Source organism: Pelodiscus sinensis, chromosome 18 (assembly GCF_049634645.1).
Source record: "Pelodiscus sinensis isolate JC-2024 chromosome 18, ASM4963464v1, whole genome shotgun sequence".
Taxonomy (NCBI): Eukaryota; Metazoa; Chordata; order Testudines; family Trionychidae; genus Pelodiscus; species Pelodiscus sinensis.
In genome coordinates, this window is record NC_134728.1 from 23,343,316 (window position 1) to 23,370,162 (window position 26,847).

Here is a 26,847-nt window from a genome sequence, read left to right on the forward strand (position 1 = left end):
CTCACCCCATTAGGACTAATGTTACAGTGACAAAAGTTTCTTTTATTTTTCTCTTCTCTTTCAGGCAATCTTGGTGACATGGATTATTTTGATAATTTGCTCTCAGGGAAAAAATTAAAATGTCCTTTTCCTGCTAATTTTTTCATTTTAGTCCTCAACTTTAGAGTAAACATGGATCCAAATACACACAAATAAAGGTTCCAGTGGTTTCCATCAAGGCAGAAGTAGGAGGAATCTCACGAGTTCCATCACCTGACTGGAACTCCTGGCATAGCAGGAAGTAGTTTATACATGCAGCCCACACTGGAATTAGAGTAACAGAACTTGAGGCTAGAAGGGACGGACAGCTCACCCAGTCAGGATCAAAGCGCCCCAACACTCCCCTGCACCTGCCCACTAACTCCAACAACCAAATCAGACCAAAATATCACAGTGCTCAGAAGAATAGGAGGGACTCGTGTCCAATGCCTGTTCAAGGGCAGGAAATGGATTAAGTCAAATGCACCCAGATAATCCTGGCAAGTGACCTGCATCCATACTGCAAAGAAGACTGAAAACCCACAAGCTTTCTGCCAGTCTGAGATGTGGGAAAAACTCTTTTCAGCCCTGCATAGTTTGATTGATGAGACACTGAGCATGTGTGCGAAAATCAGCCAGCTCTGGAGAGAGAAATTTCTCGGTACCACCTCAGAGCACCCACCCATCCTATCCGGTGTCCTATCTCCAGCTGTGGCCATCTCTGGTGCTTCAAAGAAAGGAGATACCAGAACAAAACCCCAGAATACATGGGGAGGGGAGAAATACCTTCCGGACCCCCGCAGTACCAGCGTTCCTCAATCACAGGTAGGAGACAGACCTTAGGAGATGGTCTGGTATTACTGCTAATAGGGGACGAGCAACATATGACCCCTGGATGGTCCTCAGTGGGATCATAGGGTAAGAGTGGAACTCTGGGGACTCGGTGCCACGGTGCATCTATGGCAGACGGCCTTAATCCAGCTCTGGTTCTGTGCCCTCCCTTCAGATGGTGGAGAGAATGCAATCTTACCCATTCCTTCACGCACAGCCCTGTCAGAGGTGACAAAGGGGAACACAGCACCCCCCATGACAGTGTTGCCAACTCTTCTGATTTTATCCCAGGTCTGGAGAAAACTGGTATTTTTTCTTACAGATACACCTGAAATTAATGAGAGACTCTCGCCTTGCAAACTGTTGAGTCCTCAGTTTCGAGGAGTCTAAAGCAACTCATTGGACTTCCACAGTGGGTGAAGTACATAACCCTGATCTCTGTACTGCCTAGGTATGCACACAGCCCCCTGACCCACTCCCCTTTCACAGTCCTGCCCCAGCATGCACTGAGCTCAGTGTAAAACCTAAGATGGGTTCCCTGGGGCAGGCTTCTCTCTGGTTGCTCCAAAGCCCTGGTCAGGAGTTTAGGAGGGGATTCCCAGATTATCTGTGTCTGTTGATTTTCCACTGGCAGGGAATGGGGCAGATGTTCCAGAAAGAGGCTTATAAAAGGGGGAATTACTTCTAACATACAAATCCAGTGATAAGCCAGTTCTTCAGGCTGGCAAGTCAAAACCCTCAGGGAAATAGTTCAGTAAGCAAAGAGGTTCTGTTCACGCTGATTCTGAACAGCAGGAAATGGTAAGTAAGCATGGGACTTTCATACCAACCTCAGCTATGGCCACTGTGCCATTCCCTGCTGCAGCCTCTCTGTGCTGTGCAACCTTTCCTGCACCTTTGTACAGTCTGCTCTCCCTTCTTTTGCTGCTGCTCCTGCTTCTGCAAGCCCCTGGGAGAATTCCCCTTCTCTTTGCTTTCTCGGTGGGCTGCACATTCTCACCTTGAGGTGAGTGGAAATGTCAGCTGGAATGTGGGGATGGAAAAAAAATTGATGCTTGTCCAAACCTACTCATGTTTATATTGGAGCCCGTGAGTGACATCAGAGCCGGGAAGAGTATAAACACCAGCAGGACCTTACGCCGAGACTTTAAAAACTGCAAACACATTGCTGCTTCCCCAGTGCCTGGGGACTGATGTGCTGAAGTGCCAGAGAACAGGGCAGTATGAGAAGCCAACTGGAAAAGCAGCTTCTCTTCTCTCTTCTCTGCATCCTTTCCAAGGTAAGGAAGCTGGGGGCTTCATTCTTAGTCACAAAAGCTTTTGGTTCTGACTTACAAAGTAACCTGTAACCAACAGATGCCAGCTGTGTCACTGCAACAATGCAAAGCTCTTGCCGCTTTTATTAGCATGCATGCTGCAGAATGTATCATGTTCATGCAACCCCTGGAAGGCAGAGGCAGGAATTTGTGAGGAACAGAGAAATGTTGAATTAAGGAGCAATGATTTAAAATGAATGGGCCAAATGTATCTCTAGTGCAATTCCACTAAAGACAAAGGAATGACAACACAGGGGGGGTTGGACATAGTTGCATGACTCATCTTCATTACTGGTTATTTGGAAGGCTCTGGCATGCACACCTTCTACCTGCAGACAATTGTAGTAATGGTTTATAGACCTCCTCACCAGATTCATTGTCCTGCACTGAAACCTCTAGGGGCACAGAGCCAAGCAGCCGGCAGTGCTTTTTCAGGGCTACTCAATTATTATCCAATTTTCACTCCCAAGATGCAGAGAAGCACATGTACAGCTGATGCCTCCTACAGGATTTTGGTTGCTCTAAACCTTTTCCCCCAGGACTCTGAGCACAGCATGAAACAATTCCCTTTGCACAAAGAGCAGGACACATTAAAACTTTTTGAGGTTTCCAGTTGCAATTTTTTTGAAATGCTGCTTGAATTCCTCAAGTTGGACAGACCACGAGGAATGAGAACAGTGCAATGTGGTGCTTGTTGGAATTTTAACCCACGTGTTTGTGGCCTGTAATCATTAGGACAAATTGGCAATAAAGACAAGCTAACTTAACTACAAAGCCACAGAGGAAAATAGGATTAATAGAACCAGATCATATCAGTCATCTGGATAATTTCCCCCCCAATAGCGGCCTAGATTCTTCATAGGCACATGAAAACCTATTATAAAGAAACAGCTGACCAAACTGTACATGAAGAAAAAAAATCTTCCTGGCCCTTGTTGCTCTCAACTTATTTCCTGAAGACTGATGATTGATAACCCTTGTAATTTCATCCTAGCCAGCGTAACTGCAGATATTGTACCTGTTCTTATTCCTGTAAATCTCACCATGCTTTTTGTCTCCATAATAGCAGGATTCAATAATAAAAGTCTATTAAAGAGGAGAGTGTGCTGGCTTTGCTGGATACATTTGAGTCTAGTGCCTGCCACAGGGAGATAAAGGATCATCCTGTGAATTGCACTGTTGCAGACCAGGAAAATAAACAGCAGCATCAAGATCCTTTCTGTTCAGGCATAGGCTGCCTGAATGGGCCAGTGCTGCTATGAGTCAGCCTGCTAATGAAAGAGGGAAAGGAAAGGAGGATGGTAATTAATATGCGCATTCCCCTGGAACCCACAGATTGCTCCCTTCACTGTCAGTTGCAGCAGGGTCTGAATCAGCATGGAGGCTAAACTGCTAGAGCTCCATTTAGTAGACAGAAATGTATGGCACATTCTGCAGTGGGGGAGGTCTAGGTTGGGTATTAGGAAAAATTATGTCACTAGGAGGGTGGTGAAGCACTGGAATGGGTTACCTAGGGAGGTGGTGGCATCTCCATCCCTAGAGGTTTTTAGGGCTTGACGAAGCCCTGGCTGGGATGATTTAGTTGGGGTTGGTCCTGCTTTGGGCAGGGGGCTGGATTCGATGACCTCCTAATGTCTCTTCCAGCCCTATGATTCTATGAAATGCCCTCTACTCCGCTGCTGTTCATGTCGTATACCAGGAGGCGATCAATCCAGTGCCTTTCACTAGCAATGAATTCACTTGACAAATACAAATGAAGATACTATTTTTTTCCTGTGATAGCCTTCCTGTGTCTGCAAAATATATGTGCACACAGGCAATGGTGCATGCAGAATGGATAATAGATATTTATGTCTATCGACCTACCTAAACTCCGGCAGGTCACTGCACTGCAAATCAGTTGGCTGCCCACGCAAACAGGCATTTGTGCACATCTTTCCTAAGCAATTATCCTTTCTGTCGGAGCAGCTCTATTTTCCAAGCTCAAGTAAGTTCCAATTGTTTGGAAATTTCAGCCCAGTGTGTCTCTTGCACAACCGGCTATAGGGGTGCCGAGGCTGCTGCAGAAAAGGCTCAGAGCACCACTAAGGACATACTAAAAGAGGAAGCATTTGGGCCAAAGCAAGAAGTATGACAGTCATAGTATTTCTTTCGTTTGAGTCAGCAAGCATAATTTTGGGTACCTACAGAAGCTGGTAAGATGACCCACTGATCTGATCCAATGTGGTACCTGTAGGGAAGCTGTTGCAATGTACTACTCTGGTTGTGAGCAACCGGCATATGGCCCATTGGGGTTCTCTGTAGGGCCTGCAAGACGTTTTGTTTACTGTTGTTCATATGCAGGGTTAACAGATTCTGCTGATCTCTGTCCAGGTAGGTCTTTTTCCTACAGGTATTAAGCACATGATACTATTTATATATATGTTAATCTCCAAGGTGCTACAGGACCATTGTTGCTTTTTAACATTGACTGTGACAGCCATGCGTTCCCTCTGCATCCAATCAAAGCGCTGCTACGGTTCAGTCAGCACGCTTGCAAATTCTGGGTATGCAGCACAGTTAGCAAAACTCTGGAGAAATTGGAGAAGGTCCAAAGAAGAGCAACAAGAATGATTAAAGGTCTAGAGAACATGACCTATAAAGGAAGGCTGAAAGAATTGGGCTTGTTTAATTTGGAAAAGAGAAGACTGAAAGGGGACATGATAGTGGTTTTCAGGGATCTAAAAGGGTGTCACAAAGAGGAGGGAGGAAAAATTGTTTTTCCTGGCCTCTGAAGACAAGACAAGAAGCAATGGGCTTAAACTGCAGCAAGGGAGGTTTAGGCTGGACATTAGGAAAAAGTTCCTAACTCTCAGGATGGTTAAACACTGGAATAAATTGCCCAGGGAGGTTGTGGAATCTCCATCTCTGGAGATATTTAAGAGTAGGTTAGATAAATGTCTATCAGGGATGGTCTAGACAGCACTGGGTCCTGCCATGAGGGCAGGGGACTGGACTCGATGACCTCTCGAGGTCCCTCCCAGTCCTAGTATTCTATGATTCTACCCTGTCCCAGGATAGTCAGACCATCTTAGTTTTGTCAATCGTGCAGCCCACAGAGATGGAGGACCAGCCATGCAGCCCACTCACTAGCCTAGGTTCCCCATTGCTCTACTGCTCTTTATCAGTAACTCACATTTTAACTGCTTCACAGCAGTACAGACAGACATAGCCTATTAACGATGAAACACCTAGGAGCTGTCATCTACACCCATGTCATTTTATTGCATGGCCACACTGTGTTGGTGTATATAATGGTACCTGGGCCAAGTCCTGAGACTGTGACTCTGTTTCTATTCAGTCCTTACAGCAGCCTGTTCTCAGGGTAACCTGCTGCTAACGTACCAAAGTGGCAACAGTACTTAATCCTTACCTAGTATTTTACATTTTCAAAGTACGGTGTAAAAAAAATACTTAACTCAACCCCCGGTTCCAGGGCAGGTCAATATTATCAATCTCGTTTTTTCAATGGGGAAACAAAGCTGTTATGTGATTTTTCCCAAAGTCTCACTGCAAAGTGTGGTCTTTGAGGTTGGGGGGGATGGAGGGCTCCACCCCTGGAAAAGGCAGGGCCTCAGGTGGAAGGGGCGGTTCCCCCATGTGCCCCTGGTGGGGAGAAGAGACTTTGCATGCTCACCCACTGCCAGGCCAATTGGGACCTGGGGACACCTTCCAGCCCACCCTGTCAAGGGCATGTGGCACCTAGAGGCAACCACTGGCCCTTTTCCACAGCTGGTGGTTCCCTATAGGCGGTGCACCCCTCTGGCAGCGGGAGGGAGCCACCAGCCAGTTTGAACAGTGAATTACTTTATGCACTGCCCTGCCCCGGCCTTGATTGACTTGCGAGTGGGGGAGTGGCAGGGCGGGCCGCAGTCCGGATCAAATGGCTTGGCGGGCCCACAGGCCATATCTTGCCCACCCCTGCTTTACAGGAACAATTCTTTTCCGAGCTCTCTTGAAACCTCTCTGGAATGCAATCTCCTGAGTCATGCTGGGCACAAAACCTCGACCTCCCCCCCATGTTAGTAACCCCCCAGCAAGCGTGAGATGAGCACCATGGGATTCCCTGTAAGGCTGCAGCCTCTAGCTAAGTAAGGAAAACCCTTTGTAAGCACAGGTGGTTTTGCCTCTGCAGGTCTGTGCTCAGCTCTGCCGGACACCATGCTACTGCCCCTGGATCCCGCCCCGCTGCCCTCCCGGCTCCCCTCTGGTTCTGGATGGATGCGGCTGCTGCAGGATATGTGCGCGACGGCTGGGCGAGGCCTGCAACCACCTCAGTGTGTGTGATCAGAGCCAGGGCCTCGTCTGTGATTACAGCGATGCCCACCTGGGGAGAGGAGGAACCTGCAACTGTGAGCACATTCCCTCTCTCTCTGTTCTGTAGGGCGTGGCTGGTGCCGGGGGAATGTCTCCCCCAAATCTCAGCCTTTCGGCTCAACCCATCCTACGACGGTTGGGAGCTGCAGCCAGACCTGCTCTCGGGGGAGTAGTTAATAGCCTGGTGTCCGCTCCAGGCTAGGGCTCAAACCAGTTTGTATGATGGTTTTGCTGACCCAGTTTCCAAGCCAGTTAGAATTTAAGAGGGAGTTGTCCTCCATAGCGACCAAGCCCCTGCACTAGCAAGGAAAAGCACTGTCCTAGAATAGGGCGGGATGAAATGTGTCTCTGGAACATGTTTGTAGAGAACCCCAGATCCAGCATTTACGCCCCAGAACGTGCCAGGGTAACAAAGGCTCTGGCCTCAGTGCAGAGGACACACAGAGGACATGGCCTGGATTTTATGTCCTTTCCACTTCTGTTCTCTCTGCAGCTCTTACATTAGCTGTCAGGAGCAGAGCAAACACTCCTTGGCTGTGTCTAGACTGGCAAGTTTTTCTGCAAAATCATCTGCTTTTGCAGAAAAACTTGCCAGCTGTCTACACTGGCCACTTGAATTTCCGCAAAAGCACTGACGATCTCATGTAAGATTGTCAGTGCTTTTGTGGAAATACTATGCTGCTTCTGTTCGGGCAAAAGCCTTTTTCCGAAAAAACTTTTGCACAAAAGGGCCAGTGTAGACAGCAGAGATTTGTTTTCCACAAAAAAGCCCTGATCGCGAAAATGGCGATCGGGGCTTTTTTGCGGAAAAGCGCGTCTAGATTGGCCACGGACGCTTTTCCGCAAAAAGTGCTTTTGCAGAAAAGCGTCCTGCCAATCTAGATGCGCCTTTCCGAAAATGCTTTTAACGGAAAACTTTTCCATTAAAAGCATTTCCGGAAAATCATGCCAGTGTAGACGTAGCCCTTGAGTTCAGAGAGATGAGGTCAAGTGACAGGGACATGAGATGAACAAACACCAAATCTTCCACAGGTTACAAGAGCTAACTGGCAATGGAATCCCTTGCCTTAGGGGGTTCCCAAGAACCAGCAGTTGCTGCTTGTTTGAAGGACTTGCTTGTCTTTTGGGGTGTTTCTGGGGTGCTCTATACCATAGTAACTAAGCTCCTGTGCTCCACTAGGGGGCAGAAAGGCTGTTGCAGTCCTTAAACTTTGCAGACATGAAGGGCGATTGCAAAGTAAAGAGACAGACCAATGAACCTCTTCTCTGGACAATTAGCAAGAAAACAGGTGAGAAGGTTGGGAAGGAGGATGGAACCCCAGCGGCAGAGAAGCCATAGACCCTATTGAGAAGCTGTTCTCTCTCCCTCTGTCTGTCTGCCGCACTCTCTCACACACGGACGCAAACTCTCTGATCGCTCTCTCAGCTGCGTGACACTCTTCAGTCCAGTTCAGTCTTGAAGGGATAAATTAAGAGCCTCTCAGGCAAAAAAAAAAAAGCAGCTTCCTACGATCCCACATAGGGTACCTCTCCGCCAGGGTCTGTTTCTCTTGCCATGGACTCACCAGACAACAGGCAATGAAAATAGGATCCCGTCCTGTCCCTGCTCCCCTTTTGTCTTCTTAAATGAGACTGCAAAGCACATGGGTCATGGGATCATGCGACTGCTGCTCCTCAAAAGCACTTTCCATCCATGGCAGTCTCCAGAGCTAGTCTACACTACAGAGTTAGGTCAATGTAAGGAGTTTATGTTGACCTAAGTCTGTAAGGGTACGTCTAGACTACATGGCTCCACGGATGGAGCCATGTCAAATAGTTTACTTGGCATAGTCAAAGAAGCGGGGATTTAAATAATCCCCGCTTCATTAAAATAAAAATGGCCGCCGCGCTGTGCCGACGATCAGCTGATCCTGCACAGTGCAGCAGTCTAGATGCGGTACAGTCGACAAGGGAAGCCTTTGTTGACTGCTCCAGTAAACCTCGTGACTTGTTGCCTTCAGAACCATCCCACAGTGACTGTTACTTAGGCACAAGCGCTCCAGGTGACAATGTGTAAGTGGGGAAATGGTCCCGCTATTGTGGGGAACATTCCTGGCTTCTATACCACCCCGGTGAAATGGACCAGCGAAAGGATCTGAGTCCCCGCTCCCACTTCCTTTACCCCATGGCTTCCCTGATCCTGAGGGCTCCCCCTCCACTCTCCTGAGTAGCAGAGTCCTCAAAACCCCAACAAGGCTGGGCCCAGGTTTCCTGGGGCTTAATCCCCAACCTTGTAGTCACTAGGGGCAGGAGTTAGGGTGTCCCCACTCTGAGGTGCTCTCTTCACACTGCAGGCCTTCTTGGCCCAGTGATCATTTCATAAGGTTCAAAGCAAATACAATTTATTAAACATCAAGGCTACGTCTACACTGGCCCCTTTTCCGGAAGGGGCATGTAAATTTCACCTATCGTAGTAGGGAAATCCGCGGGGGATTTAAATATCCCCCGCGGCATTTAAATAAAAATGTCCGCCGCTTTTTTCCGGCTTTTAAAAAAGCCGGAAAAGAGCGTCTACACTGGCCCCGATCCTCCGGAAAAAGCGCCCTTTTCCGGAGGCTCTTATTCCTACTTTTCCGGAGGCTCTTATTCCTACTTATTCCTTCAAAGTAGGAATAAGAGCCTCCGGAAAAGGGCGCTTTTTCCGGAGGATCGGGGCCAGTGTAGACGCTCTTTTCCGGCTTTTTTAAAAGCCGGAAAAAAGCGGCGGACATTTTTATTTAAATGCCGCGGGGGATATTTAAATCCCCCGCGGATTTCCCTACTACGATAGGTGAAATTTACATGCCCCTTCCGGAAAAGGGGCCAGTGTAGACGAGCCCCAACTGCTTAAAGAGAAAAGAATAAGAAAAAATGAGAATGGTTAAATGAGAACACACAGCCCTGCTCTGTAGCACAGGGACATCAAAACAGCAGTCTGCAGAGTGTAAGGACAGTACACAGTCTCTTCTTTATAGTCCCCTTAGAGGCCCTGGAAGTGCTGCAGGGGGGCTGCAGGCAGGACACGCTTGCTCTGGCAGTGACCACACAGCCTCAAATTCTAAGTGGCCAGACCCCTCTCCCAGTCTGGCCTGCTGGGCCTCTTGGCTGGTGATATCTCCCTGCCCAGAGCCTCTCCCCGCACTTTGCTGGTCCCAGCTGCTCACCACATCCAGCTGCAGGCTGTGCTGCTTTGCCAGTCTCCAGCTCCTTCGTTGCTTCTCTGTCCCTTTTGGCTCTATGAGCACTGCCAGTCTGCTGCTCAACACAGGGTCTGCACTCCTTGGGCTGTGTGTGCCTGGCTCTGTTGCTGCAGGACTGCTTCTCCACACAGCTTGCTCCTCTTAGCTGTCTCTCAGCTCTCTCCTTGCTCAGAGAGACCCAGAAAAATCCCAGCTCACCGGGAGGACGGGGCCTGGCCTCTCACTTTCCTCACTGGCCTGTCCAACCTGTCAATCAGGCCGAGCTGGAGTGTTGGCTGCTTTCCATTGTCTCTGGGGTCTGTCAGTCTCAGGGCCTTGATTTCTCATGGACCCTTCCCCTTTTGACACTGGGAGCTCGTGAACCAAAAACTCCCACAGAGTTTTAGTAAGGGACTAACAGTCCCCTTACAAATGCATACCGCCAACACAAGGCATACAATATGGACATGCAACAGTCATTCGGCCACTCCTGTACGTCGATGTAACTTAATTTTGTAGTATAGACTTCCCCCAAGAGAAAATCCTGGGGGTTCTGATTACACCCGAGACATGTCCGGCAGAAGCCTGAGAGCTTCACATTCAACGTATTGAGTACATCTCACAAGTGGCTCCCACTCAAGAGAACCTCAGCAAAACAGCTGTTGTCTGGCTCCGGTGAGGGAGTCTCCTACAGAGCTGCTGCCTGGGGCTCATGAGGGTCCAGTTTTCGGGCCCCGCTGTGGAAATGGCCTGGTGCCACACAAAATAAGTGCAGCCTTTGATGTGGGAACACAGGTAGCTGCCCCTGTGGCTGGCTTCTACCACCTGGCAGCTCAGAGTGAGAAGACTGGGGTTTGAGCGTCGCCATGGAATGTGCTACAGACTGATGGTTATTATTTATGTATTAGTTAGTGCTGGTCCAATGAGTCATTGTGAATAAATTCTCCGACATTTTGGCATTTGCCTCATAAGGACCCATCATTGTTTCCATTGTATCTCTGCAGAGGCACAGATGATATTCTTTAGTTAATTAATCCAGGAACTCTTGGCACTAATCAGCAAAAGGTTTATTTGAAAATAAATGGTGTCACTATTAGACCAGCTCTATTATTATTTCACATTTGTAGCTGGTGCCACAGGCATTCACAATGGTTCAGAGGAAGAATTCCTCTCCCTCTCTTTGTCTAGGCACTTACCTTCAGTGTTCCCTGTGAGCTGTGCGCTTGTGCAGCCACTCAGGAGAGATTCAGCTGCTGCCCAGATGATTAGCAGGGCACCCACAGTTAGTGTGAGAGGACAGAAAGGGAGCGGTTTCTACTGGTGGTACACATTCGCACATACGTTAGTGCACATAAATTATTCTGCACATGGGTGGAAAAAAATCCACCCATGGGTTGAAAAGATCAGAGGGAACATTGCTTATATTGTGGTCACCACCCCTTGAGCCAGGAGCGAAACCCCATTCCTGGGACGAGACACTCCCAAGCTAGGCATGGGAGCTTTTTGTAGCCCCAGCAAAGCCAAGCACCTGGCTAGTCAGTTACCTCCTTCACCAAGCCACTCAGGGCCAGACGCAAAGCCCTTTGGCATCAATGGCAAGACTCTCGGATCACTGGCCATTAGATCAGGCCCTACGTTGAGCCCACAAATGACAGATTCTGCCTTGTAATTATTGCATGTTTGCCCTCAGCGGCGCCTGAGCCCTTCTCTCTGAATTTGACTGGTTGCTTTGTGACTGTCGGGTTCCTCTGCATGTTGGTTGCAGTTGAGGAGGGAGACGACAGCTGCGAGGTGAATGGAAAGGTCTATCGAGACGGAGAGGTGTTCCAGCCCAGCTGTAAGATCCAGTGCCGCTGCTCAGATGGAGGGTTCACCTGCGTACCCCTGTGCAGTGAGGATGTCCGCCTGCCCACTCCAGACTGCCCTCATCCGAGGCGAGTGGAGGTCCCAGGGAAGTGTTGTCAGGAATGGATCTGTGAGAGGCAAGACAGTCACTTCCTTCAGGATGCCATGACAGGTAACGTCTTGAGTGCCCTGCTACAATTTGTAGGTATAAAAATCTAGATCAAGTAATAGCCCTGGAAGGCACTGAAAGGGCGACACTAAATGGAACCTGTTCTGGCAATTGGCTTCCTTACAGTTTATAACCCGAAGCAGTGAGCAGCTAAGTAACCGTACCTAACAACACCTTATCTTTGTGCTGGAGCAAGCCCCCTGAGGGTGAGATGACAGATCAGGCTACACCAGGGGTTTTCAAACTAGGGGTGGTGACCCAGTACTGGTCATGGAATGTCGGGCACTGGGGCTCGTTGCTGCAAGGGGGTCAGGTGACCAGTGGGGGTGCTAATGCAGCTTCCTGCCTGTCCTGGCACTGCAGACTGTGCAGCACCCTAAAAGTGGCCGGCAGCAGCAGGCGTGGTGGGGAGGGGAGCACACAGGACTTTGCACACTGCCCTTGCCCCGAACACTAGCTCCGCACTCCCATTGGCTGGGAACCTGCTGCTGTCTGCTTCTGGGGTGCAGTACGGTCTGTGGTGCCAGGAGAGGCAGGAAGCTGCCTTAGCCTCCCCCACTGCACCGCTGACTGGGAGCTGTTCAAGGTAAGTTCCTCCTGCTACAACCCTAACACTCCCCCCCAAATCCAGAACCCCCTCCTACATCCCAAAGCTCTCATCCTCAGCCCCACCCCAGAGCCCACACTCTAGTCAAATTATGTTGGGTTGTGAGCATCGAGGATTTTCTTCAACTGGGTCATGGGGAAAAAAGTTTGAAAACTGCTGCTCTACAGGACACGTTCCCCATCAGCGTCTGAACATCGAAAGGAGAAACCTCACCACGACTCATTTCACAGACTGCCGGCGCTCCTGGGTTATGGCCAGCCGGGGCTGGATTCATGCCACTGACCCAGAGCAAAGTACATTTGGGTGTGGCTTAAAAGTCTCTTTCCATGCGTCTTCCTTGTCCAGGGCTTAGGGCGCCTGGCACAGCCGCCGTGAGTCTCTCCCACCCCTGTGAAGAATGGAGCACAGAGTGGAGCGCCTGCTCTGCGACCTGCGGCCTGGGGATTTCTACCCGGGTGTCAAACCAGAATCCGTACTGCAGGCTCGACACTCACCACCGTTTGTGCATGCTCAGACCCTGCCAGGCTCCCCCAGGAATACCTCACACAGTAAGTGCTGGGCTTCAGCCATAAAGCGCGGCTGGCGGGTGTGTAGTTGACAACCAATTTTATAGAAAGAGGAAATCCCAACCACCACACTGACACAGTGACCACTGTAACGCTCTTAGCTGCCCATGGGCGTGTACATGCCAGTCGCCAGCTAGCACTGTGCCAGGCTGGGCATCTCCAAAAGGCTGTCTCCTTTGTGCAGGCTCCTACTGCAGCTAGAAAACCCAAATCTACAACTAAACCGAGTGGAGCAAACCTGAGTCTTTGCCCCACTCGCTATCTGACTCCAGTGATGGACTCAGCATGACCCAGAAATTGCTAATGGAATTGGCAAAACCTGGACGTAGCCCTCTGACCGAAGGTGCATTCCAAACTCCACTGGTCCCCCTAGATCAGTGGTCCCCAACCTTTTGGAGCTGCCGGGCACCCGGGGGGCGGAGCTACTCACACGCCGGGCACCGGGGGCGAGGCAACACACACGCATTTGGGGGCGGGGCCGTGCACATGCCTGTGGGCGGGGCCACCCATATGCCGTGCGCTCAGTGCTGGCGCCACCCATTCGCCACACTCCTGGGGACGGCGCCACTCCTGTGCCACGCGCACTGGGGTGGGGCTGCCCATATGCCGTGCCCGCCCGTGTGCCACACACCCACAGGCCGGCACCGCCCATGCGCCGCACGCCCACAGGCCGGCACCGCCCATGCGCCGCACGCCCACAGGCCGGCACCGCCCATGCGCCGCACGCCCACAGGCCGGCACCGCCCATGTGCCGCATGCCCGGGGGCAGGGCCACCCAAACGCTTAGCACCCAGAGGCAGGGCCGCCCATGTGCTGCACGTCCGGGGCCGACGCTGCCCATACGCCATGCGCCTGGGGGCGGGGCCGGCCCCGTTCACTCGGCGGGCACACAGAAATGGCCCAGCGGGCGCCATAGCGGCCATGGGCACTGCGTTGGGGACCACTGCCCTAGATGTCTTCCCCTCATGGTCAGTGTTGTCACCATCAAATCAGGGCTGAGCCAAAGCCAGGATGATCCCAGGAATAAGTGAGGTTTTTATTCAAATTAAAGAATGGCTGTCACGTTGACTTGGCAGCTTGATTGAAGTGGCAAGTGGGCCATTGTCAGCCTCCCTTTCTTTATCAGGCACCTTTTAACATCTCCTATGACAATGTTCCCTGTAAGCTGTGTGCTTGGGTGGCCGCCCAGGAGAGATTCAGGTGCTGCCCAGATGATGAGCAGAGTCCCCACAGTATTTATAGCCAGCAACATGTGTTTCTATTGTGGTGCATATCCACACTTGCTTCAGTGCACATCATATTTATTCCACACGCGGATGGAAAAAATTAGAGGGAACATTGTCCTGTGAGTAGCGTTAGCTGCCACCATCCTACAAGATAAGTTACCCTCACACTAAAGGCTGGCTTCCTTGAGGATTTTTGTACTGACCTACCTAAGTCAGCTAGGGGCGTGGGGGTTTCTTTTTTACCAATATGCAGAATACTGCTGTTTATTTGAAACTCTATTATCCAAACCTCTGCATTATCTCAGTTTCTGCCTTGTTCCCCAGCATGACAAATGTCAATGGCTTCCTGCCTTTCCAGACTACTGTGCCCTGTTCAGGTATCTGATTTGTCTCACGTACCCTCAGTTTCACTTCCTTTAAAAATAACTTCCTTACACAATCCGGATATGTCTACATTGCCACCCTAGTTCGAACTAGGGCAGCTAATGTAGGCATTCGAACTTGCAAATGAAGCCCGGGATTTAAATATCCCAGGCTTCATTTGCATGTTCCCGAGCAGGCGCCATTTTTAAATGCCCACAGTTCGGACTACATGCTCGCGGTGACACAAGGAGGTTTAACGGTAGTTCGAATTAGGAGCTTTAATTCGAACAACCTAGTCCGTGCCGCGTGTAGCCGCGGGCAGGTAGTTTGAACTACGGGCATTTAAAAATGGCGCCCACCCAGGGACATGCAAATGAAGCCCGGGATATTTAAATCCCGGGCTTCATCTGCAAGTTCTAAAGCCTATATTAGTCACCCTTGTTCAAACTAGGGTGGCTAGTGTAGACATACCCTCAGACACAAAGATGCAAGAAGTGTCACGGTACGCTATGACTACAAAAGTGCTTCCTTTCTCATTTGTACCATCTAGTTCTAAAATACATCAACTGGAATATAAATACTGCACTTACATTGCAGTGGGTAGTACAGACAGCCCCCAGGCCAGGACTGAGAGGGAAAGGAGGAAGATTGGCCACCAGATGCTGGAGGGGGCTTCCTGCTGTTGAACGAGCCTTCCTGTCCTGTGAACTAGCCAAATTCCTGATTATCCAAATCAAATCCATGTCTGTCATGCTCTTCATATAAGCAGGAGTATAGTGTCATTCCACTGGTGCAGCCCCTAGAAAGGACAGTTAAACCAAGATAAAGATGCCTTGCACCAGCAGAACAAGTATTCCTCTTCCTGTACGGGCATTGCTATCCCAGTGCCTGGCACCTTTATACCGATATAGGTGCATCCACCCTGGAGGGCATTTGTGCCAAAGCAGTACAACTGTTGTGTTTAGAAAGGCTCATACATAGACTGAATGATGTGTAACCTTACCAACCCACCTCCCCCCCATTTACTTCTCTCTACATTTTGTGCACCAAGTTTCAAAAATGTCTCTTTCCCTTTATGGAGGACATTTAAAACCTCCCCCATTTCTGTTTGCATTGCAAACACAAATCAGGTAGGCAAGGGCTCAGACTTGCTGCATGTTTTGTGGGTACAGAAAGAGAAGGCAGGACACAGCCTGGTCTATCTGCCTGTGGAAATGGACTTAGTTCTGACACACATGTGGTGGGGATGATGACACCTGACTCTATGTATGGTTACTAACCAGTATAAATGGGCCAGTGAGCAGGTGCCATCCCAGATCTTAGCTAACTTTGAGTAAAATAGTATTCTGACTCCAAGGAGGATTGCAGGATGACCTGTAGCCACCGGGCAGCTTAGAACTTAGGACCTCAGTATAGGCATCTCTCTACCTTATGAGCTAAAGGCCAGCTGGCTCTCAGCCCAGGCGATAGAGGTCTTTTGTTCTTAGCTGTTGCTATAAGTGGGGTAAGTGCCACTGCATGGAACGATGAACCACACTAGGGCTGTGTCTACATTGGCATGATCTTGCGCAAAAGCAGCTGATTTTGCACAAAAACTTGCTGCCTGTCTACACTGGCCGCGAGTTCTTGCACAAGAACACTGACGTTCTAATGTATGAAATCAGGGCTTCTTGCGCAAAAACTCTGATGCTCCTGCTCAGGAATAAGCCCTCTTGCTCAACTGTTCTTGTGCAAGAGGCCAGTGTAGACAGGCAACATGAATTTCTTGCGCAAGAAAGCCTAATGGTTAAAATGGCCATCGGAGCTTTCTTGCGCAAGAGAGCATCTACACTGGCACGGATGTTCTTGCGCAAAAGCACATCTCTTGCGCAAAGGCACATGCCAGTGTAGATGCTCTCTTGCGCAAATACTTTAATGCGCGTTAAAGAGTATTTGCGCAAGATCATGCCAATGTAGATGTAGCCAAGGTGTGTGGGTTACAGTCACAGGGGTTGCCTTTCAGAACAGCGGTCGTGTCCAGTTAGATCGCCATGATTGAGTCCTCTCTCACTGCAAGTCATTCTCACCCAGGTCTGCGAGACATGTCACAGTTAGTGACACCAGAGAAACGATTCTAAGGTGCCTCCGTCTATACCGGGGCAGTGGGTGGGAGGAGAGTTACACTGTCTGCTCTGTCTTTCCAGAGGGCAAGAGGGGGTCGTTTTTAGCCCCGCCCCACAGATTCTGGTCTCGAGACTTCCTCCCAGCAGCCAGACGGACCCAAGCCTAGGTCACGGGGGCATGTTCTACCTCCAGTGAAGCTAGGGAAGAACACACTGACTTCTACTGCAAAGGAGGATGAAGAACCAGGAACAAGATCCCCATCTCCTTCCTCATGCCCATCACAGTTTCTCTAGACAATGTGGGGAAGTCCTGCAGCCTGTATGTTAAACTGCCATGATGGCATAAGCTTATTGTCAGCCCTTGACCCCTGTGATAGGACGTCCATTGGCAGTGATGCTGTGTGGGTACCGTCACTCATGGGATCCCCCTCGGCAGGAGAGCAACCCAAGCCTTGGCAGGCCAAGCTGTCCCTGCTTTTCTAAGCAGGTGTTTACCATTCAGAATGACGCAATGGGCTTAGTCTGGGTGGCTTTGCATGTGGAGCCCTAGGCTGTCGCTTTCATGCGTGTCCCCTGCATGAGGGGGGCTCTTAGGATCCCACCGGAAACGGAGCGGGAGGTGAGGCAAGGAGGGTGTAGACACAGACATGCTCCGCACTCCGGGCTGGCTCCCAGGCTCGCTGAACTCGATGGGCAGACTCCCATTGATGTTGGTGGGCTTTGGATCAGGCCCTGAGAGCTCAGTCGAGAGCAAGTCTGTGTACATGGATTTGAAAGCCTCTCCCCTGTCTGCATTCGGGTCCCCTATGGAACTCCCCAGCAATCAGCATTGCCATGGGGCTGTCTGGATGCATGCTCTGAAGCAGTGAATGCCTTCCCAAGCCCTGGGGCGGTATCCACAGTAGCAAAGGTGCTTCAGGCTCTTGCAATTGGTACTCTAGGATCCCCTCTTTATCATGGGCTGAGTCTCTGTGCTGGGCTTGCCTTCCATTCAGGTGTGCACCTGCCATCGAGCTTTGGCTGCTCACCACTGTGAGAGGAGGAGTATGAAGCAGCCCAAGCAACACAGGGGCTAGAGCAGATACAGTTAAATGGAACCCATGCTGGTAGAGTAAGACTCAGAGTCAAAAAGTTGGCACAATTCCCAGAAAAAGTTTGGGAACTTCTATATTGAGGCGTGAGTTTAAAAACTCAAAGTTCGAACAAGAAATAGATATGGCCACCCCAAATCTTTCTGCTTCTCCAGATGTAGCTTGCAAGAGGAGAACACTCCTTTCCAAGTCCTGGGGGTGATTTCTGAGTATATTGTTTACTGGGTAGATTTTCAAAGGCCCCACGTGTCTGTAACCAGCTCCTGATAGGTGGATACTTTAGGATTTATGACTGTGCACACAAGTGAAGGGGGCATCATAAAATGCGGCTCCTTCACCAAATGTCACACATAATGCCAAAAAAATATTCACTATCTCAAACATGTTCCACTGCTGGGAACAATTCTGTACAGATCCTCAGGGAAAGGACCAGGTGGCATCTAATACAATTACATTCTTATCTCTGATTTGTACAGTCCTATGACTCACATACAGTCCGTTTATAATATCCAGCTACCCTCGCAAATAAACAGACGAGATTCAAATTGTCATCTGAACAGGAGTCTTCCTTATGGGAGTTTTAATTCTCCTTCCCTTCTCTGAAAACACATTCCTCTGAAATTAACAAGGACATTTTTATCCAGCAGAAAGCATCCTCTTTAGCATTGCTGCATTCCATCCACAATGCTATTGGCTTGGCATGTCTCTCAACCAGGCAAACAAGGACTTCACACCTTGGTGATCCTATTCTATAACTCCGGACATGCCACCTCATATCCAACCACAAAAACCTAAAGGCCAAAACAAAGGCAGCAAAACTGCAAAGCTGGGAAAAGGCCATCTTCAAACACAGAGGGGCTTTCCAGCAGGAGCAGCAGAGGAGAGTTATTCTGCAGGCAGCCAAGCTTTGTTTTCTCACAGCGATAATCTTTTAAGGTTGTTCAAAACTGAAGTTTAAATGCCCTCTAATGGCCTCTAGTTAAACCTGCAGAGGCAACTCACTATCTCCTCCCATGGACAAATGTGAACTGCAACTAGAAGAGAGCTGCATTTCAGATTATGAATCCAGACAAGATCTGGCAATTTCAATTTTTCTATATGTGAGTTTGAAAATATCTAGCGGTATAGCTTGTATTAATGCATCTCAGCAAGGGTATGTCTAGACTTCATCCCTTATGCCTCCTGCAAGAAGGTTTACAGGATCTGTCGAAAAAAGCTTTCTTTCTCAACAGATCCCCCTCTAGACTGCCACTTTTTGCTGACAAGTGCTGAGCCGGCAAAACGCAGCAACCATTTTTATGCAAATTAGGCACGGGATATTTAAATCCCTGCCTCATTTGCAATGTCAACCTGCCTAATCTGCATCCCTCTGCTGACAGAGGGATGCAATCTAGACATACCCCAAGAGAGTGAACCCTGTTCTGATCTCACACTCGTTTTACACAGGTGAATCTTCACTGACATCAGTGGAGTTATGCCCGATTTACAGTGGTATAAAGGAGACTAGAATCAGGACCAAATAGCTTGGATATGTCTGCGGTTCAGGAAGCTTAAATTTGGATACGAGAAATGTAGGCAAAATAAAAACATTTAAAAATTCATAACATTGTGTCAGCTAGTTGTAGTCTCTCAGCGTCTCTTAAACACTGTTAGGTCTTTTGATTACATTGGTTTCCATTTTAATGTGGTGTATCTCTCTATACATGCATATGTACCAACTGGGGTGTACATGGATGGAGGGTTTTATTATTAATGTGTATAATGGTGGCGTATAGGAACCCCAGTCAAGGACCCATTGAACTAGGTACTGGACAAACACAGAATAAAAAGAAAGTGATGTGTGCATGTATCAGTGTGTGGACCACTTGGACTATGTAGGCATGAGCTCATATGATTGAGTTTAGTTTGTGCTTCTGTACAAGAGTATGCATACCACTTGGGCACAGGGCTGTGTAGATCAGTGTTTCTTAAACTGTATTCTGCAGCACACCGGAGGTGTGCTATGGAGAACAGAATTCAAAATGGCCACCTTTAAAGGGGCAGGTGACCTTTTTTTTTTTGCTCAATAACTTTTCCCCTGACTCTTCCCCCACCACTTGACTTTTTTTTTTTGCTCAACAAAAATCCATGGTGTTCCCCATAAAAAAAATTATTGTTTGGTATTCCTTGGTCTTAAAAAGTTTAAGAAACACTGGTGTAGATTATTTAAATTACAATATTAAATGTCTGTGAGCTAATGATATTAGAGGTGATGACAGACATTTACCTCCCCCCACCCCGCATCCCCCTTCTGGTCTGAAATTTGATTTGTCCTTTTCATATGTGTTCATTTTTTTAATTGTATCCTTTGGTATATATGGTTGTGACAATTTTCTTCCACTACTTGATCTGAGGAAGTAGGTCTGGCCCACGAAAGCTCATCACCTATTAAACCATCTTGTTAGTCTTTAAAGTGCTACATAGTCCTGTTTTTTAATATCATCTTATGCTCTCTCATTGTGTCACGTTAACATCAATGCACATTACTTTGCCACTCTTCATTTTCCTGAGAAATTATGGGCTGAATTCCTTGTCCTTAACTCAAGCTAAATCCCCACTGACTCCCTGACTACAAGATCTGGACCAATATGTTTTAAATATTTTGGGCTGCATTACCTAAATGTTGTCATCATCTTATCCACCTCCCTACCACATGGCACTAAAAGAAATGCCTGGGAGTGCAGAAATAAAAGTCTGAACAACAGATGGTACGTGTCTCTCCTGTAAACAGAGTGCAGCTGCCAAAGGTAATACTGACCTGTAACTGGCAGAGAAGTGTGCAATGCTCACTGAAGAATATACATAATCCTAGTCTGGCTCTTTGCTAATTTGTTGAGCACAGTGCGTTTCAAGCCATGGAATAAATCTCATTGGAATGCTTTCTTCAAACACCATTATCATAGCACTCTGTGTTCATTAAGGTAACTCCTTTAGATAAAATCAGTTGACAATTTTTCTCCATGTCCCTATATTTAGATAGCTGGTGGAAAAAATGTCTTTGATGTTTTTCAGTCATCGGTAGAGGAAAATGGTGCATAGCTCAAGCTGCACATGCAATAAGGTCTTATAAAATTCATTATCTTTGCTACCATTATAAAGTACTTATCAAATATTGCTCACACTCACCTCTTATGCTGATAAAAGGGATTAAGAACTTATAGGAAATCTGAAATTCTTGTCTCAACTACAACTAATTCAATGCAATTCTTTGCAATAATTAATTTTTTCTGCAAGATGCCACTTCTCACTGAGTAAGCAGGAAACATATAAATAATAAATGAATACATGCTAATGAACTGGAAGGATTGCTCTTTCCATAGAATGCAAGGTAGCCAATTTTTGCAATTTAGTTGGGAGATTTTCAATATTTGGTATTTTTAAGAAGGCCCCTTGCTTATTGGACAAGTGAGTAGATGAGATTCTCAGGTGGCATGTTTTAAAGAAGACTAAGTTTCTAGTCCTGATGGTTGTGGAGAAAAGCTTGAAAAGCCGAAAGCCAGAAGGCAAAGCAGAACCTCTAATGTACTGTTCTTTAAAATCTCCTGATTTTTGTCTCAGAAGGGTAGCACTATTACAGCCGGTCCCCGAGTTGTGAACGGTCGAGTTACAACCGTTCGCATTTATGACCATGGAGCGGTCGTAAAAGTGGTCCCTGAGTTACGAACGCGACCTGCTCTTACGAACAGCGCGGTCGCTATGTAACTCAGTGGGGTCTGAGTTACAAACAGATCGAGTTACAGCCAAGTGTTTGGTCCTAACTCGTTCGTAACACGGGGAGAGGCTGTAGTCTTCAACTTTAAAAATGAGCAGTCCCATGGCACCTTAGAGACTAACAAATTTATTAGGTCATGAGCTTTTGTGGGTAAAACCCACTTCATCAGATAAGTTGGAGTGGAAATACAGAATACAGGGTATAGACGACAGCAAAAGATCAGGACTAGTGTTAATAAAGCTAATTAAGCCAGGCTGGATGTGTCTCATTCACAGCATTTGATGTGGAAATGGAAATATCAAAGGCAGGAAATTGCCTTGGTAGTGCATTAACCAGTTAAGATCTGTATACAAGCCCAAGGTGATAGTATTGAACTTGTAAATGACACAAAAATCAGAATTCATTCTTGGAATGGAGCATGGCTTATGATTTTTGAACAGGTGGGATTGGTCACAGAATCCTAGAAGTGGGAGGACAAAAATCAAACTAACAAAAAGTCCCCTACAAGAAGGCCTCCAAATCAACTTCAGCTACCAGAGTTCTTAGTTCTCTTAGGCTACATCTACACTGCAGCCTTCTTGTGCATGTACTGTTTTACACAAGAGTTCTTGTGCGAAAGGTCTTGCGCAAGAGTGCGTCCACACTGCCATGTGCTTTTGTGCAAGAGTGTCATGGCAGTGTGGATGCTCTCTTGTGCAAGAAAGCTCTGATGGCCATTTTAGCCATAGGTTTCTTGCGCAAGAAACCCCTGTTGCCTGTCCACACTGCCTTCTTGCACAAGAGGATAATGAGTCTTGTGGATAAGGGAGAAGCGGTGGATGTGGTTTACCCAGACTTTAGTAAGGCATTTGATACAGTCTTGCATGATATTCTTATCAATAAACTAGGCAAATACAACTTAGATGGGGCTACTATAAGGTGGGTGCATAACTGGCTGGATAACCATACTCAGAGAGTAGTTATTAATGGTTCTCAATCCTGCTTTAAAGGTATAACAAGTGGGGTTCCGCAGGGGTCTGTTTTGGGACCAGCTCTATTCAATATCTTCATCAATTATTTAGATATTGGCATTGAAAGTACGCTTATTAAGTTTGCAGATGATACCAAGCTGGGAGGGGTTGCAACTGCTTTTGAGGGTAGGGTAATAATTCAAAATGATCTGGGCAAATTGGAGAAATGGTAAACAGGATGAAGTTTAATAACAACAAATGCAAAGCGCTCCACTTAGGAAGGAACAATCAGTTTCACACATACAGAATGGGAAACAACTGTCTAGGAAGACGTACGGCAGAAAAGGATCTAGGGGTTATAGTGGACCACAAGCTAAATATGAATCAACAGTGTGATGCTGTTGCAAAAAAACAAATATGATTCTGGGATGCATTAACACGTGTGTTGTGAGCAAGACACGAGAAGTCATTCTTCCACTCTACTCTGCGCAGGTTAGGCCTCAGTTGGAGTATTGTGTCCAGTTCTGGGCACCGCATTTCAAGAAAGATGTGGAGAAATTGGAGAGGGTCCAGAGAAGAGCAACGAGAATGATTAAAGGTCTAGAGAACATGACCTATGAGGGAAGGCTGAAGGAATTAGGTTTGTTTAGTTTAGAAAAGAGAAGATTGAGGGGGGACATGATAACAGTTTTCAGGTGTCTAAAAGGGTGTCATACGGAGGAGGATGAAAACTTGTTTATCTTTGCCTCTGAGGATAGAACAAGAAGCAATGGGCTTAAACTGCAGCAAGAGAGGTTTAGGTTGGACGTTAGGAAAAAGTTCCTAACTGTCAGGGTGGTTAAACACTGGAATAAATTGCCCAGGGAGGTTGTGGAATCCCCATCTCTGGAGATATTTAAGAGTAGGTTAGATAAATGTCTATCGGGGATGGTCTAGACAGTATTTGGTCCTGCCATAAGGGCAGGGGACTGGACTTGATGACCTCTCAAGGTCCCTTCCAGTCTTAATATTCTATGATTCTAAGAGCTCCTACGCAAGAGGGCTTATTCCTTGTGGGGAGAGGAGTAACTCTTGAGCAAGAAGCCCTCTGTTCCGACGCTTTACTGTAAATTGACTTGTGCAAGAACATGCGTGCAGTGTAGATGCTACACAAGTTTTTGCGCAAGAATGGCCGTTCTTGCTCAAGAAGCCTGCAGTGTAGACGTAGCCTTATTGTTTTGGGACCCAGGCAGGCTTTCTCCCTTTCTTTTGGATGCTGCTAGGCCAAGCAGGAGAAACCTAACCCTGTTCATAAGGCCCTTAGATCAGACCAACCAAACTTACTGTCAAAGAAACAAAATACCTAGGTGCTAGTCTCAAGCCCTGACTATCTACACCCTGCAATAATAACCCGCCCTCATGCAGCTTCCTTTTCCTGTTTATATAGCCCAGCCCCAGGCTGCGGCAGGATGCTCTTTGATCGCACCCACCCTCTCATGGCTGTGAGCTTCAGACTATTCCTTAAAGGGGTAGCACACCACACCACAGGTTAGCAATACTGTACTAGGAAAAGGCTGGCACTGAAATGCTCATTACATCAGAGTATTTGCAATCACTTCCTTTAGTACCTTGAACTGGTGGGTAAATGGCCTTGAACCTATCACCTGAATAGTCTGGGACTGCACCAAATTTGCTAGCATTAGTAAAAAGCATTACTCATAAAAGCAGTGAGCTAAGGATGGAGACAACTCTGATCTAACCCTTTCTATCTGTCAACTCTCAGATAACCAAGGATCACTATTGGAATCCCCTAGCAGCAAGGGAGGGCAGGTAACACTGTGAAAGACCAGGAATTGTTTTCCAGGTGTGTTGTGTCAAAGTTCCAGCTATCTATGCCTCTACTATCAGGCAAACTTTGGCCCACAATAGTGGAACTGGCTCTGGTAAGGACTTTACATTCCCTCCTATCAAGAGTCAGCCAGAGAACCTTTGTTGGGGGTTGCTCCTAGCAACTAGACATTATCACATAATCATTCCATAATCCATAGCCTCCTGCAGCACTATTTCAGCTCAGCAAAGCAGCTGTTGTCTATTTGAATCCCACACATATGCCTGCAATTAGTACCAATTTGGCACACCCTCTTATCTAGGGCAGTGTTTCTCAACCAGAGATATGAGTATCCTCTGGGGAACTTGAGAGAAGTCCGGGGGTACATCAACACAACTGAAATTTGGAGAAATCTGAATTTTTGCTTTAAGCTTACAGTGCTTTATTATTTTTGTACTTTTTACACCCAAAAATTTCATCGCCTGCCCAGCTATGATTAAGTTGTTTAAACAAATGTGTTGCAATGGTAGAAAAAAAAAGTTGTGTGTCTGAAAACTCTAGATACTGGGGGTACTTAGAATTTTTTTAAAGGGGGTACTTTATAAAAAAAAAAAGGTTGAAAAACACTGAAATAAGGGAGCCCAACCTCCGCCAGTACTTAGGTGACATCTCACAAACTTAAGCAAATTGTGAGGACGTGCAATAGGGCACCTTCCTGCTTTTGCTTGGATTCTCTTCTCTAGATCTAATTTCTACATGTCACAGCCCAGGTAAAGCTTCCTTTGAGGACGTTCACCAGGCTACTGTGTTTGCATCCCAGCATGTTAGACCCGTGTGCTCTTAAGTGTCCCTCGGTTTAGGCTGCAGCATTGACTCTCCCTGGCCTTTCTGGCCTCCTTCCTGGGCACAGATTCTGGTCCTTGCTCCATCACAGAACCTCACAGACTAGCTGCCCCAATCCCCTAGGACCTCCCTCAAGACACCCCAGGAGCTTTTGCACATTCTTTCCTGGTGCTCTAGCCTTGTGGGCAATCAGATTCACAAGTTCAATTCTCTAACGACAGTTAAAGCACATAACACAAGAGACTTTGTAAAGGCTCCCAAACCAACTAGACACGTGTTGGAGAGGTTTCCAAACCAATCACTCTTCACTTTAGATAGCACAAGAGAAACACAGAGCTAGACAAAACAATAAAACACCTCTGGCTCTTCCTTGCCTCAGTTTCCTCTCCACTCTGAATAAGAATGGCCATACTGCATCAGTCCAAAGGTCCATCTAGCCCAGTACCCTGTTTTCTAACAGATGCCAGATGCCCCAGATGGAGTGAACAGAACAAGTAACCTTCAAGTGATCCCTCTCCTGTCATCCATTCCTAGCCCCTGATGAACAGAAGCTAGGGATACCATTCCTACTCATTCTGGCTAATAAGTATTGATGGACCTAACCTCCATCAATTTATCTAGTTCTTGTTTGAACCCTGTTAAAGTCCTGGTCTTCACAACATTCTCTGGCAAAGAGTTCCACAGGTTGACTGTGCACTGTGTGAAGAAAACCTTCCTTTTGTTTGTTTTAAACCTGCTACCTATTAATTTCATTTGGTGACCCCCTACTTCTTACATTATGGGAACAAGTAAATAACTTTTACTTATTCACTTTCTCCATGCTTGTCAAGATTTTATAGACCTCTATTATATCCCCCCTTAGTTTCCTCTTTTCTAAGCTGAAAAGTGCAAGTCTTTTTAATCTCTCTTCATATGGTACCCATTCCAAACCTCTAATTATTTTTCTGAACTTTTTCCAATGCCAGGGTATCTTTTTTGAGATGAAGCAACCATATCTGTATGCAGTATTCGAGTTGTGGGCATACCATGGATTTATATAGAGACAATAAGATGTTTTCTGTCTTATTCTCTATCCCTTTTTTAATTGATTCATCAAATTCTGCTTGCTTTTTTGACTGCTGCTGCACATTGAGTGAATCACTCTTTGGGTATGCCTACACAGCCACCCTAGTTTGAACTAGGGTGGCTAATGTAGACATTCAAACTTGCAAATGAAGCCCGGGATTTAAATATCCCGGGCTTCATTTGAATGTTCCTGGGCGGGTGCCATTTTTAAATACCCATAGTTCGAACTACCTGCCCGCGGCTACACGCGGCACAGACTAGGTAGTTCGAATTAAAGCTCCTAATTCGAACTACCGTTAAACCTCCTTGCCGGCAGGTAGTTCAAACTATGGGGCATTTAAAAATGGAGCCCACCCGGGAACATGCAAATGAAGCCCAGGATATTTAAATCCCGGGCTTCATTTGCAAGTTCGAATGCCTACATTAACCACCCTAGTTCGAACTCAGGTGGCAGTGTAGACATACCCTTTGAGCTTAAATCAAAGTCACCTGTGGTATCCAGGATCCACCTCTTCTGTTTTTATTCTTTTCCCTCTCTCTAAAATGACTGATGATGACAACGATACTTCTTTTGTACAGTTGCATTTCCTTTTGTCGGGTGACCCACCACAATCAGCTTCATCAGGTGAGCAAAGTCCCGACCAGGAAATCCATACTGACTTAGTTACTGGTCTAGCTGGGTGGCCCAGTTTTCTTGGGATGAAGCCTTCTTTCTCCAAAGAGAATAGACTACGACTAGATTGT

General features: G+C 47.4%; 1 protein-coding gene across 1 annotated transcript; it reads left to right on the forward strand.

Moving 5' to 3' along the window:
- Positions 1–1,575: 1,575 nt before the first annotated feature.
- CCN5 (cellular communication network factor 5) lies at positions 1,576–18,200 on the forward strand. Its single transcript, XM_006132251.4, has 5 exons — positions 1,576–2,129; positions 6,340–6,556; positions 11,484–11,735; positions 12,685–12,887; positions 16,678–18,200. The coding sequence occupies exons 1-5, from the start codon at positions 2,073–2,075 to the stop codon at positions 16,699–16,701; spliced, it is 753 nt and encodes a 250-aa protein (XP_006132313.2). The 5' UTR covers positions 1,576–2,072; the 3' UTR covers positions 16,702–18,200.
- The last annotated feature ends 8,647 nt before the right edge of the window (positions 18,201–26,847 follow it).

Coding starts and splice junctions, on each gene's coding strand:
- CCN5 (XM_006132251.4), top strand. CDS start 2,073: ATGAGAAGCCAACTGGAAAAGCAGCTTCTCTTCTCTCTTCTCTGCATC. Junction 11,736..12,684: donor CCTTCAGGATGCCATGACAG/GTAACGTCTTGA, acceptor TTCCTTGTCCAG/GGCTTAGGGCGCCTGGCACA. Junction 12,888..16,677: donor CCCCAGGAATACCTCACACA/GTAAGTGCTGGG, acceptor CTGTCTTTCCAG/AGGGCAAGAGGGGGTCGTTT.